The 16,856-nt window shown below is 36.6% G+C and overlaps 1 protein-coding gene across 1 annotated transcript; it reads left to right on the forward strand.

Annotated features, from left to right (window-relative positions):
• The first annotated feature begins 6,830 nt into the window (after window positions 1-6,830).
• Window positions 6,831-16,777, forward strand: LOC6054578. Its single transcript, XM_038263985.1, has 3 exons — window positions 6,831-8,203; window positions 15,527-16,186; window positions 16,255-16,777. The coding sequence occupies exons 2-3, from the start codon at window positions 15,575-15,577 to the stop codon at window positions 16,441-16,443; spliced, it is 801 nt and encodes a 266-aa protein (XP_038119913.1). The 5' UTR covers window positions 6,831-8,203; window positions 15,527-15,574; the 3' UTR covers window positions 16,444-16,777.
• The last annotated feature ends 79 nt before the right edge of the window (window positions 16,778-16,856 follow it).

A 16,856-nucleotide genomic window follows, 5' to 3' on the forward strand; every position in this document is an offset into this window, starting at 1 on the left:
CTTTTTTTAAAAAAATGTTTTTGAAAAGTTAAATAAAAACTCACCAATTTTTTTAATCGTGTATCATTTTTTTCAGTGTAGTCCATATTCATACCTACAACTTTGTCGAAGACACCAAATCGATCAAAGAATTCCTTCAAAAGATACAGATTTTTGAATTTTCACACACAACTTTTGTATGGACATCTGCTAAATTTGTATGGAAAATTATATGGCCAAACTAATGATGCAAAATGGCTTCTTTGGGCATACCGAAGGCACCAAAAAAGTTTCAGTCGGATTAAAAAATACAAAAATTAAATTTCTAAAAAAAAGACCGATTTCGTAGAGAATTGCTCACTTCAAACTTAGCCTGAAAACTCAGGAGGCAAAAAAATATTTTTTCAAAAAAAACTTCGAAACGTCAATGGAAATTTGAGTGCAATCAGCTGAAATAAATTTAATATGTATTTCTCTGCGTTTAGAATCATGTTCAATATGCTAGGGTTGATTAAAAAAAAAGAATTTTTGAGAACTTTCGATGTTCAGTAACGCAAAATATTTTTATTCGCTAAGATTTTTGTTTTCATCAAATCTTACATTTTTTGCAAACTAATGATTGCAAAACAACTCTGGAGTTTTTTTTTGAAAAGGTCCAATAAACCAAATTTCCAGTTTTTGCTTTTTGGGTGTTTTTGAAACCGCCTTGAGTCAGGGGTATTAAAAAACACCCAAAAAGCAAGCACTTAAAATTTGGTTTATTGGACCTTTTCAAAAAAAAACTCCAGAACTGAACTAGTGTAAAATGCATTTTTGAAACACTCTGTGCATTAGCACGAAAATTGTTTTTTTTTTTTTGTTGTCTTGACCCCTAAACTTCTCTCAAAAAAAGCAAAGCAATCCACTTTAACGACCCCCGGGTCTATTGTGGGCTCTGTTGCAAGTTTCTGCTCATTTCTAGGCGTCCGAAGGTTATGTGTGGTGAGTCACCCAAAACCTCTTTTACGCAAATGGACCGACGTTTTACTTCTCCATCCGATAGAAGGCCAGGAGGATAAGGCGGGAATCGAACCCGCGCCCCATAGCAACTTAGGGATCGGCAGCCGAAGCCGCTAACCACCGCGCCACGAGGCCCTCTCTCAAGTAATTTAGAATTGTTAAGTCCAAGATGGCGGCGTTGTAATTTTGAAAAAAATGCTTTTTTTATTTTACCCATTCAACCATTCAAATTTGACTAAAATGGGGTCGCAGAACTCGAATCTGATGTTAAAAGTAAGAAAATATGAAATACGAAAAAAAAAATTGTTCGTGATTCGATTATTTGAATTCCATACAAACCTTCGGATAATCGAACTTTGGATAATCAAAACATCGGAAAATCGAGGCTTCGGATATTCGAGTCTGGACTGTAATGAAGTTTTGAACGTATTTAAGGCTCGTGCATTGCTATTAGGAAAAAAAAAAATCGCAGAAATCGAAGAGGGGTCTGGACAACTTTTTCCGATTTCGTGTGAGTCGGCGGAGATTGACCCAAATATTGTTACAAAATAACGTACGTCGTGTACAGATGAAGTGAGCTACTTTTTATGTTAATGTTTTTTGTTTCAATTTTAAATTGTTTCAAATGGAGCGACAGTAAATTTCAAATTTGCTTCAAAAGTGAAAAGGATTGGGTAACCAAAGACTTGCAAAACTTTTACGCAATTATAAACTTTTCCCAACCCACTTTACCAGCCGAAAATCAATGGAAAATCAAAACAAGCAGAACGAAAATACCCCTGCCAGAATAAGAACCTAGACTGTACTCATGCAAAGAAGTTCTTGCGAAGCAAGGAACCGGCAACACAAGACAAAACCAACCCCACCGGGTCGACCGACCGAACTAATTCAGTCGCTGTCACACACCTGTCGCGTAATGTGAACGGTCCCGAGAGGCTCTCCCTTAGTTTCACGCCCAGTCCGGTGAACTCCGGTTTGTATACGAACCAAACGCAACGCAAGTCAAAGTTGGAGGGGGGTTGGTGGTACCAGTGCAGTACATTAAATCGATATCATCAGCAAATCGAACGGTAGTCAAATTATGACGGTGGTGACCCTTTCGAAACTTAAGATGGTCCCGGAATGGAACTGTGATACGCCGCCATAGGATCTAACACTCTCAAGGAACAACGATCAGCAAACGTGTGTACAGTGTATCTTGTTCACGTGAGACTGTTTGTTTACACGAGATATGTGGATTATGAAGCGTCGGCAGGTAATCTCTTTGACGTGGTCTAAATCGTCGCCGGTGTGGAATCTGGCACCTGTTGACCTAAGTTACGTTTATTGCAAAATAAGTTCATTCAAGTGATACTCGAATTGAAAAATTTAAATAGTTTAACTGTTAACCTAAAATGTATTTTTTTTTAAACATTCTCGATAAAAGAAAAGACACAAGAGTGCACACCGACGACGAAACCCACAAAACACAAACAGACCAGCTTGAAGAGCACATACCAGGCCCAATCAACTAGAGCAGCAAAAGTCCGCACCCATCAACCCAGGAGCAGTAGAGAGACGAGGGCCACTTGGACGGCAATTGTATCGGCAAGCTGATAAAATCAAACAGAAAATCAAACGCAAATGTGTGCGGGGAGGCGGACCGCAAGTGCAAGCATGCACACAAGTACACGATGCATGTTCATTGTGGACCGGAGAGCAATGCACTTCGGAAAGTGAAACAAAAGTTATTTGAGTGAAATTATGGAAGTGATGTGTTTGAGTTGTGGAATGGGGATGATCACTAAAGAAATTAAATTTATTTTATTAGATTTATACAGATTTATGAATTCGGAAAAATCACACAAGTATTTAGATCAGGAGGGACCAAAGTCCACTTAGAAACCTTCCACCTTGGAATTCGAATTCATGAAATTTGTACTGACTAACATCTGATACATGTAGACCAAAAGTTATTATTTTTTTATTGAAATTGTAGGAATAATTGTTGAAAAATCCATTTGCACCGATTTAATTATCCCCTAAAACAAATCAAATAATTTCTAAAATAAAAAAAAATACGAATTTCGCGAATTCAACTTTCAGTGATAAAAAGTTGAACAAAAAATCTTTTTTTTTTCGCGTGCCTATTTTTTCCACAACCTTGCCGAAACCACAAAATCTATCGAAAAATTTCTTCTGAAACTTTTATTGAAAAACAAATCATGCAGAATTGCTTCTTGACAAAGGGATTGTATGAACAAAGTTTCATACAAATAAAAAATGCAAATTTAAAAAATCGGGAAACAATTTGCGCAAAGCATAAAGGTGTATTTTTCAGTTTTATAAATTGTTATTACGTTTTGTTCAATTTTCAATGTACAAAACCACAAAATGTTTTTTTTTTCGCAAAACTTTTATTTGTCAAACCTAAAAAAAAGTTATGATTGAAATTCTGGCTTGTAATTTCAATTACCATATGTATTTTTCAAAGACTTGTCTGACCAGTTCAGTATCATTTATAAAATAAATTGAAAACCTATAAATATCACCCCATTTTTTTTATTTGGTCATTAGGGTGACCTAAACCGTGTTAGGGTGGTCCGAAAAATGACAATTTTAGTCATTTTTCACAAAAACCACTTTTTTCAAAAAAAAAATTCAATCCGATTTTAGCTGTTTTAGACGCAAAAGAAAGGTGATTAATTTGGCTATTTGGAAAAAATTGTAAGAAGTTTCAAAAATCTAGCTTAACATTTGAAAAGGTCGTATGAAAACTTAAAATGCTGTTTTGAAGGTCTCGGGACCAAAGAGCCTATGTCTGAAAATATTTTTACATGATTCCTCGGAAAATTTTACATAACATATCAAAAAATGGTGAAGTTATGTTTTCAATTTTCTGAGATCAGATTTTTTTAAAAATAAAAACTGGGTTTTTCGACGCGCCACGCGCAAAAATAAGAAAATGACAAAAACGGCAAAAAACGACATTTTAAACTAAAACTGCGATAACTTCAAAATTTCATTTTTTTTACATGTTAGGGTACTCCAAGTTGCGTATTTCAATTACGAAAATTTTGGTACCCTAACATGTATAGGTCATCGCTGAAATTTTCAAGTTATCGCAGTTTAAGTGAAAAAAGACGATTTTTTGCCGTTTTCGTCATTTTTTCCATTTTTGCGCGTGGCGCGTCGAAAACCCCAGTTTTTATTTGTTTTAAATCCTATCTCAGAAAATTGAAAACAAAACTTAACCATTTTTTGATACGTTATGAAAAATTTTCCGAGGAACCATGTAAAAATATTTTCAGACATATGCTCTTTGGTCCCGAGACCTTCAAAACAGCATTTTAAGTTTTCATACGACCTTTTCAAATGTTAAGCTAGATTTTTGAAAAAAAAACGAAGTTTACTTTATAGCTGTCGGCCACCATTGCTAGTACCAACCACTAGTGTCTTCCTTTTATCTACAAGGACTTCGCCGCCTTCGATTTTTGAAACTTCTTACATTTTTTCCCAAATAGCCAAACTAATCACCTTTCTTTTGCGTCTAAGACAGCTGTTGGACAAGTTGGGAAATGAAGTGCACCTTCTGTGCAAAACTTTGGTTTGTTTTCATAGCGTGTAAATTTTCCGTGTACATTCAAATGTCACAAATAATAAAGAAACAGAGTTTAGCGTGTAGCCGAAAAATACAGACGCGTGTTTTTATACTCGATCCGGCCGCGGAAGAAAAATCGGGAAAAAGGCCGGGGAAAATACAGTCCACTCGACGGAAATGGGAAACAACAGCTAAAATCGGATTAGCTAAACCTTCCAAATTTACATATTTTTTTACTGTGTAGAAGATTATACATAAAAATTGTGTGGATGTGTTTGAAAAATTAATAAATTTTATTTGAAAAGTATTTCAAACCGTAAAATATTCTAATAAAGACCAAAATTATGTATGTTTACAAAAGCTTATGAATTTTGCTAACAAAACATAAGAAAAATTGTTTAATCGGCATCTTTAACTATGCCAAAGGACTACATTTACGAATCAATCCTATACTATCAATTAAAGATAACCTAACAACCACATTTTTAATGTTGGGCAATTATGTTTTATGAAAAAAAAATACTTTTCTTGATAAAAAAGTTTTTCTTTTTTGATTTTATTTGGTTTTATCTTTTGAAAAACAAAAAAAAAATCAAAAACTGTGTCTAAGGAATGTTCAGATGTCGATGTATGACAGAAGATTTATTGTATCAATCCACGAATGAACTCATTTTCATGGTGGTGTGAGTTGGTAGAACTATTCTCTCGATTTTGGCGCTGAGCCCTCAATAAATTTTGAGGGAACGATTCTCTCGACTCGGAATTTTGGGTGTAGTGCACTTGCACACTACTCATGAATATATTCCTTGGTGGTTCTCAAATCGGAGAACACAATTCACGCTTACGGGAATTGTTTTTTTTTTTTGCTGTGTACATTGTTCATCTACGAAAAGTGTAGTATTAAAATCGGTGTTCCGCCGAATAATCCAGATGATGATTTTTTCGGTTTCATTTTACCGATTTTTCGTGCGCTACACCCAAAGTTAATAAACGATGGGATAGTCCTCGCGAAAAGAAACGAGAGGAAAGTGCTATTTTGCGAGAGTATAGTCCTCTCGTGTGTTCATTCGTGCATTGGAACAGTTCATCCTATTGAGTGGCTTATATGGACAAATAAACGCCACTTAGTCAACGAACCATGGTAGCCCATACGGCAAAGGCACGGTTCAATATGCCGAAGGTCTTGGGTTCGAGTATCGGTACCCGTACTTTTTTTTATAAATGAACTTTTTTTTTGAGATGAACCCATGAGTAAAGTACTCTTGGTAATTTCGGGATTTATCCTCTCAGTCCGCACACAGTACCATTTTACATTATATCACCGCTGATGTTCATAAAGGTGGTCCAAATCCGGGCTTTTTCAGGGCTCAAAGATGACGTCAAAGATAAACCCATCACTAAGCTAAATTTCAAATTTGAGCTCATTCTGACCACGGGAAACCCTCCCTCTAATCGCTTGAAGTTTGAATGGGAAAAAATTGTCAAAATGTATGGAAAGTCCTACATCTCAGGATTGATAAAGATTTAACGACTATTGCGCCCTTCACAGGTAAAAAACTGAAACAGTTGCTTTTCTCCATACATTTTTACGATTTTTCCCATACAAACTTCAAGCGATTAGAGGGAGGGTATGCCGTGGTCAGAATGAGCTCAAATTTGGTATTTAGCCTAGTGATAAGTCTATCTTTGATTTCATGGGGTAGCCCCGAAAAAGACCGGATTTGGACCACCCTAATGTTCATTGAAGTTCTTCAGCTATTATACCAATTATAACAAGCAGGTAATACATTTAAAAAAATGGTTGTCGTCCCCAGTCTCAACTTCTCCGCAGCTAGACATATTTCCATCCCATGTGCGTCACGATACAGAGAGAAAAAAAACAGACGTCGCGACGTCCCGTCGATTTGCTCCACAATCCACACGCTACTGCTGCTGCTGCCGTCCGGTCTCCACAAACGCGCCTCAAAACTCGCGAGAGAAATACGACGCTCTCGAAACTATAGTAGGGGAACAGCATCTAATTCCAGCGTGCCTCTAATGTTGGCAGGTCAGAACTTTGACATGCAATTAAAGCTAAATAAAAGCGTTTTCAACTGAAATCGAGTGATAAATAGCTCAATAAGAAGTGAGCAAGCAAGTTTCTACCAAAAGTTTTGCAAAATTAGTTGTTTAAATAGTGAAAATCAGCAAATTGGATGGAGTTAGGAGCGAGAGCTTAACCTGCCAAAGATACGAGAATTTCCCCTATGTAACTAACTCGCTCGCATCTATTTGCGTTTATTTTCCGTTCAACCACACAAACGCGTTCCTAAACCACGATGATCTCACGCGGCTGTTATCCACGGCACACTCCTTAACAGTAAAGTTTGCGCGGCGTGCCCAGATATGAGGGGCTTCGTGCGTTATTGTACACGTGAGAGTTGTTATTAAGGGGAGAAGTGTCAAAAGGTGATTCAAGAATATTTTTTATGTAGTTTTTAGTTCTGGTTTCAAATATTTATATTTTTTTTTTAAATTTCTCTGTGTTTTTAAGAGTTTGACAAAAACTCGTTCCTACTCCACCTTAAACTCCCCGTATATCCGAACAGCCGACGTTTGCTTATTTTTTTTCGGCCGCGGCGGAATTTGTTCGAGTGTGTGTGAGTGTGTGTTGGCGAGGAAGAGAGAAAAATTATGCCATTATGGCTCAGTAGCAGTGTGGTATCGAATCGCGAGTGAGCGAGGAACGCGAGGAGCTTCTCGAGGCGAAATTTGAACGATTTTTTTTTTCGAGTTCGCGGCGCTGATAGAGTCACACGGGATATTGCAATCAAAACACCGATCGAACTATGTGCAGCGTGTTTACAGGTTGAATTTCTCACTGCTGATAGTGCTAGCGAGTGTTGTACCAACGAGCAGCACCGAGTAGTTATTGAACGGAACAGACAAGTTCAGTGAGGCAACTAATTGATTTTGATGAATCAGCAACGACAAAGTGGAACATTTCATGGTCATTGAGAAGTGTGTGTGTGGGAGATCGACCTGTGCGAGGGTTGAAATCAGCAAATTCATCAAGTTTCTCAAATATTTGAGGAATAAAGTCAAAATCAGTTCAAAAGCGACAAGAAAAACGAGTTCTGAAAAAGCTCGGTATCAAACGTAACACGCAAATAGTGCCCTACCCGTACCTAATGAATGTTATGTACTCAGAGTGCAGCAAGCAAGCAAGTTTTCTAAATTGGCCGATGATGATGTATCAACAGCAGTAGCAGCGGCAGAAACGACGTGCAAATTTGCTCAAGTAATTTTGCCAACAGCTCGAAAAACAGAAACAGTGCGAACTTGGAAGTGAACGAAACGAAGGAAACGAGTCGAGATTGGTAAAGTGGAAAAGTTAAAAACAACACAAACAAAAAAACAACGAAAAATCAGTAGATATGTGAAATCTGAGCATCGATGATTTTTTTTTCTGGGAAGAAACTCAAAGTGCTTCTATTTGGATAAACGACAAAATGGAATCAAACGTTAAACTGTACGTGATTGGCACAAACTGTGCCAAAAGGTGGAGACTGTGAAGCTACCGTGATGATGGATTACACATTCAACTAACTGGACAGAGAAATTCTAGAACTTCAGAACAATCTGATTGAGGAGTCTCCTGAAAAGGTAATTCTAAAATTCGTCAACACCAATTCTTAAACGATCTAAATATGAGATTTAAGCAGTGATACTATTATTTTTTTGTTCGCGATTCAGAACAAATTGGAAATGGACTTAATTAAAATGCTGCAAAATCGTAAATTTTGTATGAATTTATATATTTTTTCTGGATAGAATACAAATTGATTGAATTCTTTGTTTTTTTTTGTTGCGATTTATGAAGGTGAAGAAGAAGGTTAAACCTGCACCCCTCGACGGTACCCAGTAGATACGCTTTTGCGGTTGAGCTTCCTGCTTGTTTTTCCTAAACGCAGCTTTACTCAGAACAATGCATTCGCCCGGTGGTATCCATTTCTAGTCATGGAGATTGAATTTCACCTGGCGCGCGGAAAAACTCAAAATATAGGTGCTTGCAGAATTTAAAATTCGTCACTAGAATCGCTACCGGTGCACGAATAGTGCAGTTTTTTGAGAGTTGGATTATTAGTAAGTAGTTTTTGGTGAGCAAAATTTGCCAACTCAATAGCTTAAATTTTTGAAGACATAGCTTATTTCAGAGAATATCGAATCGAAAGTCAAGAAAACAAAAACGGTATGATTGATATGTTAGGATTGGTTTATATTGCCATTACAGAGGAAAATGTCTCAAGCCAACCAAGCCAAGCCTTAGCAGATTGCGGAAAATTTTCTCTAAATCGGCTATAACGCCATACAATTTAAAATCAAAACTCGCACAATGTCAATGAGCTGTTATCACAATTATGTATTATGCCTAAGATAAGTGTTTTAATTTCTACTTTTGTGGTTTATGCTATTTATTAATACTAAGGGCTACCAACTATACGGATTTTTTTCTTATCGTACGAATTGTCGACCCTCTCCTCGTATTTTGAACAGGCCGGAATTTTTGTACGGAATTTTTCGCAAAATACGGAATTTTACGGAATTTTTACAACTTTTTAAAAATTGAATTGCTTTTTTCATTGGGCCAAAGCTTTTGACATTTTTATTCAACTGTCAGTTTGATTTCAAAGGGTCAGTTATCCGGGTTTTTCTCAGTTTATATTCAATAATTGTTCTTTTCGAATTCCTTGCGAAACATATTTAACAAATAAAAGATCCAAAGACATTCTAAGCTTGTGAAAACCTTGTGTTATGCTTGTGTTTATACGACCTTTTCAATAGAAACTCTAGAAATCGGGGAAACACTGACAATGATATTATTCGTAAAAGCAAACTTGACATTTCGTTAACTTTTAAACGTTAGCAAAAATATTTAAAATTCCAAATTTATCTTAATAATATTGACAGTTTTTGATATACAGTCCAGACTCGATTATCCGAAGGCTTCGGATAATCGAAACTTCGGCGATCGAATCGCGAAAAATGTTTTTTTTAATGTATTATTTTTGAAAGTGATTTAGATTTTTTAAATCCAAGATGGCGACGTAAATGGCAATGATTAAATATTGAAAAAAAAATGCATTTTTGAATTTTCAATTCAAATTTGACTTGAAATGGAGTCGCAAAACTCGAATTTGATGTTTGAAATAAGAAAATAAAAAATAAGAAAAAAATATTTGTTCGTGATTCGATTATCCGAAGTCCCACACAAATCTTCGGATATTCAAACTTCGGATAGTCAGAACTTCGGACAATCGAGGCTTCGGATAATCGAGGACTGCACCATGGTGTCCTATCGGTAAAGTGTACGGATTTTAGCTCAGCAAGAGTTGGTAGCCTAAATTAATACCGTCAATGGGGGACTAAGAGGGAAATTTGGTCGAAGCGATGTTTAAGGTTTTTTTTTTTAATTTCTAAGATTCTATTAATAAAACTTAATTCTGGCATCCTAAGAAAATAAAGCTGAAAAATAACGTTCCTAGCTCGAATCATTACATTTTTTTATTCATAACTTATTTTTATTAGATCCTTTTAGGTAGAGAGCCTGGAGCTTATTAGTATCGAAGCACGAGAACTGTCAAACGGAGGTACCAATCGAGCATAAGACAAAGGATTTTGCTCGATTGGTACCTCCGTTTGGCAGTTCTCGTGCTTCGATTGGTACTTTTGGTTTGAGATGACCGTTCTCTAATAAGCTCCAGGCTCTCTACTTTTAGGTGCTGTGACCAGGTTGGGACCGAGGATCGTTAAATATTTAATATATAACAAAAAAAAACAACTCCTTAAACTCAATACTTGGAGATCATGTAACTGACCAGGGTTACTTGGTCCAAGCGGGTCTTACAGGTCTTGAACCTGCCGATGTACTCGGAGAACCATTACATTTTGGCAGATGTTTAAAGTTGAGGATCATTTAAAGCAAATTACCTCACGAAAAATCATCCTTTTAAAATATTGATTGTGTCTAAAACATCATTGATTGATGACTTGACTTAGTTTGCTTGACCCAATGTTAGTGATTGGGTCATTTTTTTTCAATTTTTTTGTGCACTTTTCTTGCACTAGTTGAAACAAAACTCTTAGCATAATTTCTATAAATGAATAAAGCAGGGGTGACCAAAGTATGGCCCGCGGGCCAAACGTGGCCCGCGAGGTGATATTTTGTGGCCCGCGGACCCATTTTGAATGGTCATGTAAAATGGCCCGTTGATTACTTGTTTATTTTAAAGTTTTATATGCTAATCTTTTTATTTTTTGCGAATAAAAAAACTTAAGATTTATCAATATTTTGATCACCACATAAGGCTATCTAGTCAGAAAATTACCAACACATTGAAAGTATTTTTACATGACAGCTGGACGTTTGTTTGCATCAGGTTTCCTATCTCTTTCTAGCAAAATTTGTTTGTCTGGCGACTTCTAGCTGGTTTTTTTGACTGACCGCCCGATATGTCAGCCAACATACTTCGCAGGGCTGTGGCAGCTCGAGCTCGATCATTGTTTGCATCAGGACACTGTGACGAGGCATTCGTCATTTTTGGGTTAAATTATATATTTTTTCACTGGGCATAGAAAGCCTTATTGAGATACAAATAATTTGTTCAAAAAATTTTATAATTAAAACGTTTCAATCTGAGTGAAACTAGTAAATATCGTCAAAACTTTCATCAAACATTTTTGAAAATATTTAAAAAAAAAAAAACGTTCAGGTTTGACTTTGGTAGAATTCTGTAATAAAATTCATAGTTTTCTTTATTAATTTGCAAGGTTTATTATCCTTTTACTTTTTCCTCAAACTTACATTGCACTTCATTCGAGATTCGAACTTATTACAGTTAGATAACGAATCTGATTGACTACCAACTGATTCAGACAGACAAAATGTGGAAATCGGAGGATTAAGTTTGTTGCAAATATTTTAAAAAGCTTTCGTCAATCCAACCAGCACGGAGAAAAAAGAGTTCCCAAAATCGTGAACAAGCGTTCATGAAAATGGGAACCTCGAACAAAGTGTTCAAATACCATGGTACGATTTTGAAAAACGTACCATGAAATTTGAACACATTGTTCGTGGTTCCCATTTTCCTGAACGCTTGTTCAAGATTTAGGGAACTCTTTTTTCTCCGAGAGGAGCAAAAATATATTTTCAAATAACTTAAAAAAATGAAATTTAAGTGCAATCAGCTGAAATTAATTTAAAATGCATTCATTTGCATTTAGAATCATTTGAGCATGTTTATTTAAAATAATTTGAATATTAGTGAATTTTCGATGAATGAATGTTGAAATTCTGACTCTCAGCGATTTTTCACTAGCCACTCTAAACTTATAGAAACAATTACGCCTTTAGCTGAATTGTTCAACATGTAATGTCACCATTTTCGAAATATAAAAACAAAACAAAAAAACTAAACACAGGTACATTCAGCTAAAAACTTTTTTTTTAATATCTGAAACAATAAAATAATTTTGTGTGTTTCTATTATTTTGAATTGACATTTTTTTAAATAACAGAAATTAAATCTTTTATATTAAAATAACGTAGTTTTTTTTTATAACTTTTTGCCTTCCTCACTTTGCTGAGGAAAGGCTATCGAGAAATTAAAAGTGCAACATGGAGTTAAACTTTCTGTCAAGCTGCTGTGAAGTTTTCCATAACACTTGCGAAAGTTTCACTCCATGTTACCAGCTCACATCTCTCTTTTTAATTTCTCGATAAAATCACTCGAAAAACGAACTTTTTAATTAGACCTCCTAGACCTACCTTCATTTCTCGGATTAGTTTTCAAAAAGCCGTAAAAGCCATTGGTAAACAAAGTCCTTTTTAAATCGGTATTCGACCTACTTACGAAAAACCAATATAAAAAATGCTCGAGATTGTTCATCTACACGTCCTTCAAGTGCCCCATACTCGAAAAAAATGAAATTTTGTTTCATTTTCGAGAAAAACTAAAACTAATGTCAGAGGTCACAGTGTCTCTTACGGCTTTTTGAAAACTCACCCGAGATTTGTACATATCGACTCAGAATCATCAGCTGAGCAAATGTCTGTGTGTTTGGCTGTATGTAGACATGTGTACCAAATCAATGTCACTGGAATATCTCGTCACATGCTCAACCGATTTTGGCCGGAATGGATTTAATCGATCCGTCTTAACGTCCCCTAAGCTGCTATTTAAATTCATTCAGTTTTATCATGTATTTAAAAAGTTATGTTAAAAAAACTGTTTCATATTAAATTAAAATTATGGTAAAAAGGGTGTTTTTTTCATGAAACCCTCACATGTTATATAATTTTAGAAAGCATATGAGAAGACCTTTTTTGGATTAACGTGAAGACTTCCATCATTTTCATGATTTTTCGTTCAAAGATATAAATTTTGCGTCGCTTTCAATATTTTGACAAAATTCCTTCAACAAGTTGTTTAGAATAGTGCCCTACACATGCTGATTCCTTTTTTTTTATTCTTTGTCCTCTATCTTAACCTATACCCTAACTGGCTCAATCGGCCTTGCCATCACGGAGCCGTGCGTCTATTTATAGATCCGAGATCTATTGTTCTTCGTCTTGATGGATGTTGATGATCTCCTGGGGGTCTTGTTGGAAGAGTCTTCCTTCCTTCCTTCACGCGTTGCGGTGTGGTTGGTTGGTCATCTTCCCGTCCATTCCCCACTCACCCACCGCTAGTTGTTGTAGTGGGGGGAGGGGCATACCGTGTGTGTATCTGTTGCTCCCAGAGGGAGCAGGGGGTTCAAGTTGCCACCGAAATATCGGTGGCGAGGTGACCGGGCGGGATTCGATCCCTGAAGCTGATTCCTTTTGGTAACGATTATCCCATTCCTTGTAAAAATATGGAAATCGTCATTAATCAATGATTGCCAACTAGGACGTCAATGACTGTGCCACAAAACTATATAAATTTTGAAGCACAATAGATTTAGATCAAAAATTCCTTCAGTGGCTTCAAGAATGCAACAACCGGCACACGCTGATTCCTTTTGGTGCTGAAATTCGTTAAATTGAATTTTATACAGAATATTTTATAGTGATGATCAATTTTCTTCGAAAATGATCAACGGCTTCACCTTAAGGATTTTCAAGATCTGACTTACCTATCTAAAATTACAAGCAGTTTAAAAAATGGTCTCAATTTAAATAACCTCAAATTGTCCCGTCTGATCGCCACGAAAAAAGCCTTGTAGAGAGATGCCATTTTCCTGAAAGGCGGTGTCTGTATAAAAAGTCTGACAAAAGTCTTGACAAAAAGTCTGTAGGAAGTCTATTTTTTTTACTCGTCACTTATTTTTATTAGGACCTCTTAGATGCTGCGATCACGTTAGGGGAGATCCATAAACCATGTGGAAACTTTAGGGGATTGTAATCACTCTATAAATGAGAGCAAGGCACCAACCACCTAAAGGCGGATTAAATAACGTTTTTTCTTTGTAAATTTGGCCCGCTAGCTCATTTGAGCTTCCAATTTGGCCCGGCCTCCAAAAACTTTGAGCATCCCTGGAATAAAGGAATCAAACACGCAGAATAATATTATCAACAACTCCACACAAGTTTTTTAGTGGCATGAAAAAAGATGCTTTGGCGATAAGCGTTGATTCAACAAAAATAATGTTTTTTTTATCAAATCAACAAAACGTTTTGTGATTCAAATATGCCTTATTTTTCTGCGTGAATCATATATGCAAATTGTGTACGTTGTACGCAAAATGACTTTTCTTCATATTTTTTCAACAATTTTTTTTCTGGTCAAAATAAGAAATTTGAATCATTTCAAATAGATTTTCTTCGCTCTAAAATTTAAAATTATTTTTATAGAAAAGAGCACAAAATTTCACAAAAGTTTCATTTTGTAACATTGAAAAACAAATCAATAGTTTCCAAGATATCGCAAGTTGAAAAACGAATGCTAATGGCTCTGAAAAAAACTCATTTTCCAAAGGAAAATTGCAAAAAAACATTCTCAACTTTCGAAAACATGTTTTGCAGTGGTGCTTTTCCTTTATAACGAATATTAAATAATTAAAAACTGGTAATTTTTCGAAAAAAATACCTTGCCAATGCCATAATTTGAAAATAATGTATTTTATCAAAAATGGATATGCTCACTTTGAATTACAAATTTGATTTCTAATCTAAACTCCATATATATTGGGGATTGGGAATTTTTCATTCGTGTACTTATTTTTCTCTGAAAAGTCCTTCAACTTTGCCGAAGACACCCTTTCTGGAGATACAGATTTTCTAACATTCACATGCTTATTAAAAATCCGCAACATTGTATGGCGCTTTGTTTGGAAAACCATATGATAAAAAATGTATTTTTTGACATGGGAAATGCATGGACAGAATTTCAAAAACTTCTAAAAAAAAAGCATCAAACTAAAATCAAATAAAGTTATTGTTATGGGTCATCCATTTACTACGTGAACACTAATGACAAAAATAACTTTTAAAGTTGGAGTTCAATGTGTTATGATAAATTACAACCTAAACATAATTTTATGTAGCAATTAAATAAAAGTAGTTTTATCAAATTTTCAGGTGTTTCTGTTGTTAAAACATAGTTTAAAATAATAAAAAATATTTTATGAGCTGTTGCTAGAGGGATAACCAAAAGAATTAACAGAAAAAAAAATCAAAAAATGCCTCAAAGGGTTAAAGCAAAACAATTTTTTCAGCTTTTTTGTCTTGACTTTTTGAATATCATTTTCCATTTTCCAACCGCTGTATTTTTCTTCGGTAATCAGAAGATAACAATAACAGGCAAAATGCTGATAAGCTAAAAATAATACAAGAAATTGCTGCCATCCATGCCTCACAGAAAAATGATTTGAAAAATAAATATATCCATGAACGCCTCTCAAAAACAAACTTTTCTAAAATATTGGTTTATTATCTCAATCCATCAGGATCGATTACCGGTGTCGGCCCACAACAAAAACTACCCCCAGCGCACGATGGAGATAACGCTGTCGGTCGACGAGGAAAGCGCCCTAACGCTGTACGAGGAGCTCGAGCAAACCGACACGCTCAACACGCTGAACCTGAACGTCGACTGCTGCTGCGGCCTGATGCGATCGTCGCCCTTTCACCAGCCAAAGTCCAAATCCAGCTCGCGGGAACGGCTCCGGGCCGGCGGGGATTCCGGCGTACCCAGCGAAGACGATGACGACGACGACGACGGCGACCCGTGCATTTCGCGGAGTTCGCCCGAGTGCCACGGGACGGAGTGTGAGCACGGTGCGGAAGGGGGCCACGATCACTTTCACCTGCGAGCCGGCAGTAGTAGTTCGGGGGACTTTCGGAGTAAATCGAGCCTGAGAAATGACCGGTACAAGTGTTTTGGGCTGCTGGAGTCGAACATCCTGAGCAGTTTCCAGCTGCAGAATTTCAGGCGGAAGAACGGAAGTGAGTACGATTCGGCCAACTCGTCGGGCCAGACCAGCTACAGCTCGACGGCGTCCAGCATGATCGAGGACATTGCGGACAAAATCGAGGATATTGGGAAGCTGGACACGAACATCCATTCGCTGATGTACAAATCGGTCGAGGTGCATAAGGATATTGTGGTGAGTGTGTTGGTAGTGTCTTTTGGATCTTCCAAGAAGTTCAACTCAATGGTCGTCCCTCATTTCAGTCGCTGGAGGCCACCACGAACCGGCTAATAGCCGACACGCGCAAGCTGTCCGATGACCTTGAGGACGTCCGCTACCTGGACGATCTGATAACGCTTCTGAACGGCGACATTGGACCCGTAATTCACCGCGAGTGGCCATACCAAATCCTGTTCGACACGCCGATAGAAATAGGCACGCCGGTTACGTGAGTGCCGAGGCCGAAACTGCTTGAGGTTGTCTGGTTGTTTGTACATAAAACCGTAATCGATTCCCAGAAAGCATTGTCGGGTGAAAGCAATCGAGTAGTTAGTATTCAATATTGTTGAAGGAAACTTATTTAAAAACAGCTTAGATTAAATTGTTGCAGAGTTACCACAGTGAGTTGTGAATGAGCAGGTTATTTTAAATACTATTAATTTCCTAAATACACACACACGATACACTTGCATGCCAAAGAGTCTGTCCAATCAGTCCATATTGTAACACAACGAACAAAAAAAGAAAAACAAGAAAGCAAATAAAGCATCAAAAAGGACAAATTAACATCCGGTCTCTAATTGGATTATTTTCAGCTCGAGGTGAGGTGGGAAAAGTTGTCGCGACACCTTGTTACGTAGCGCTT

This window comes from Culex quinquefasciatus, chromosome 3 (genome assembly GCF_015732765.1).
Source record: "Culex quinquefasciatus strain JHB chromosome 3, VPISU_Cqui_1.0_pri_paternal, whole genome shotgun sequence".
NCBI classification, from domain to species: domain Eukaryota; kingdom Metazoa; phylum Arthropoda; class Insecta; order Diptera; family Culicidae; genus Culex; species Culex quinquefasciatus.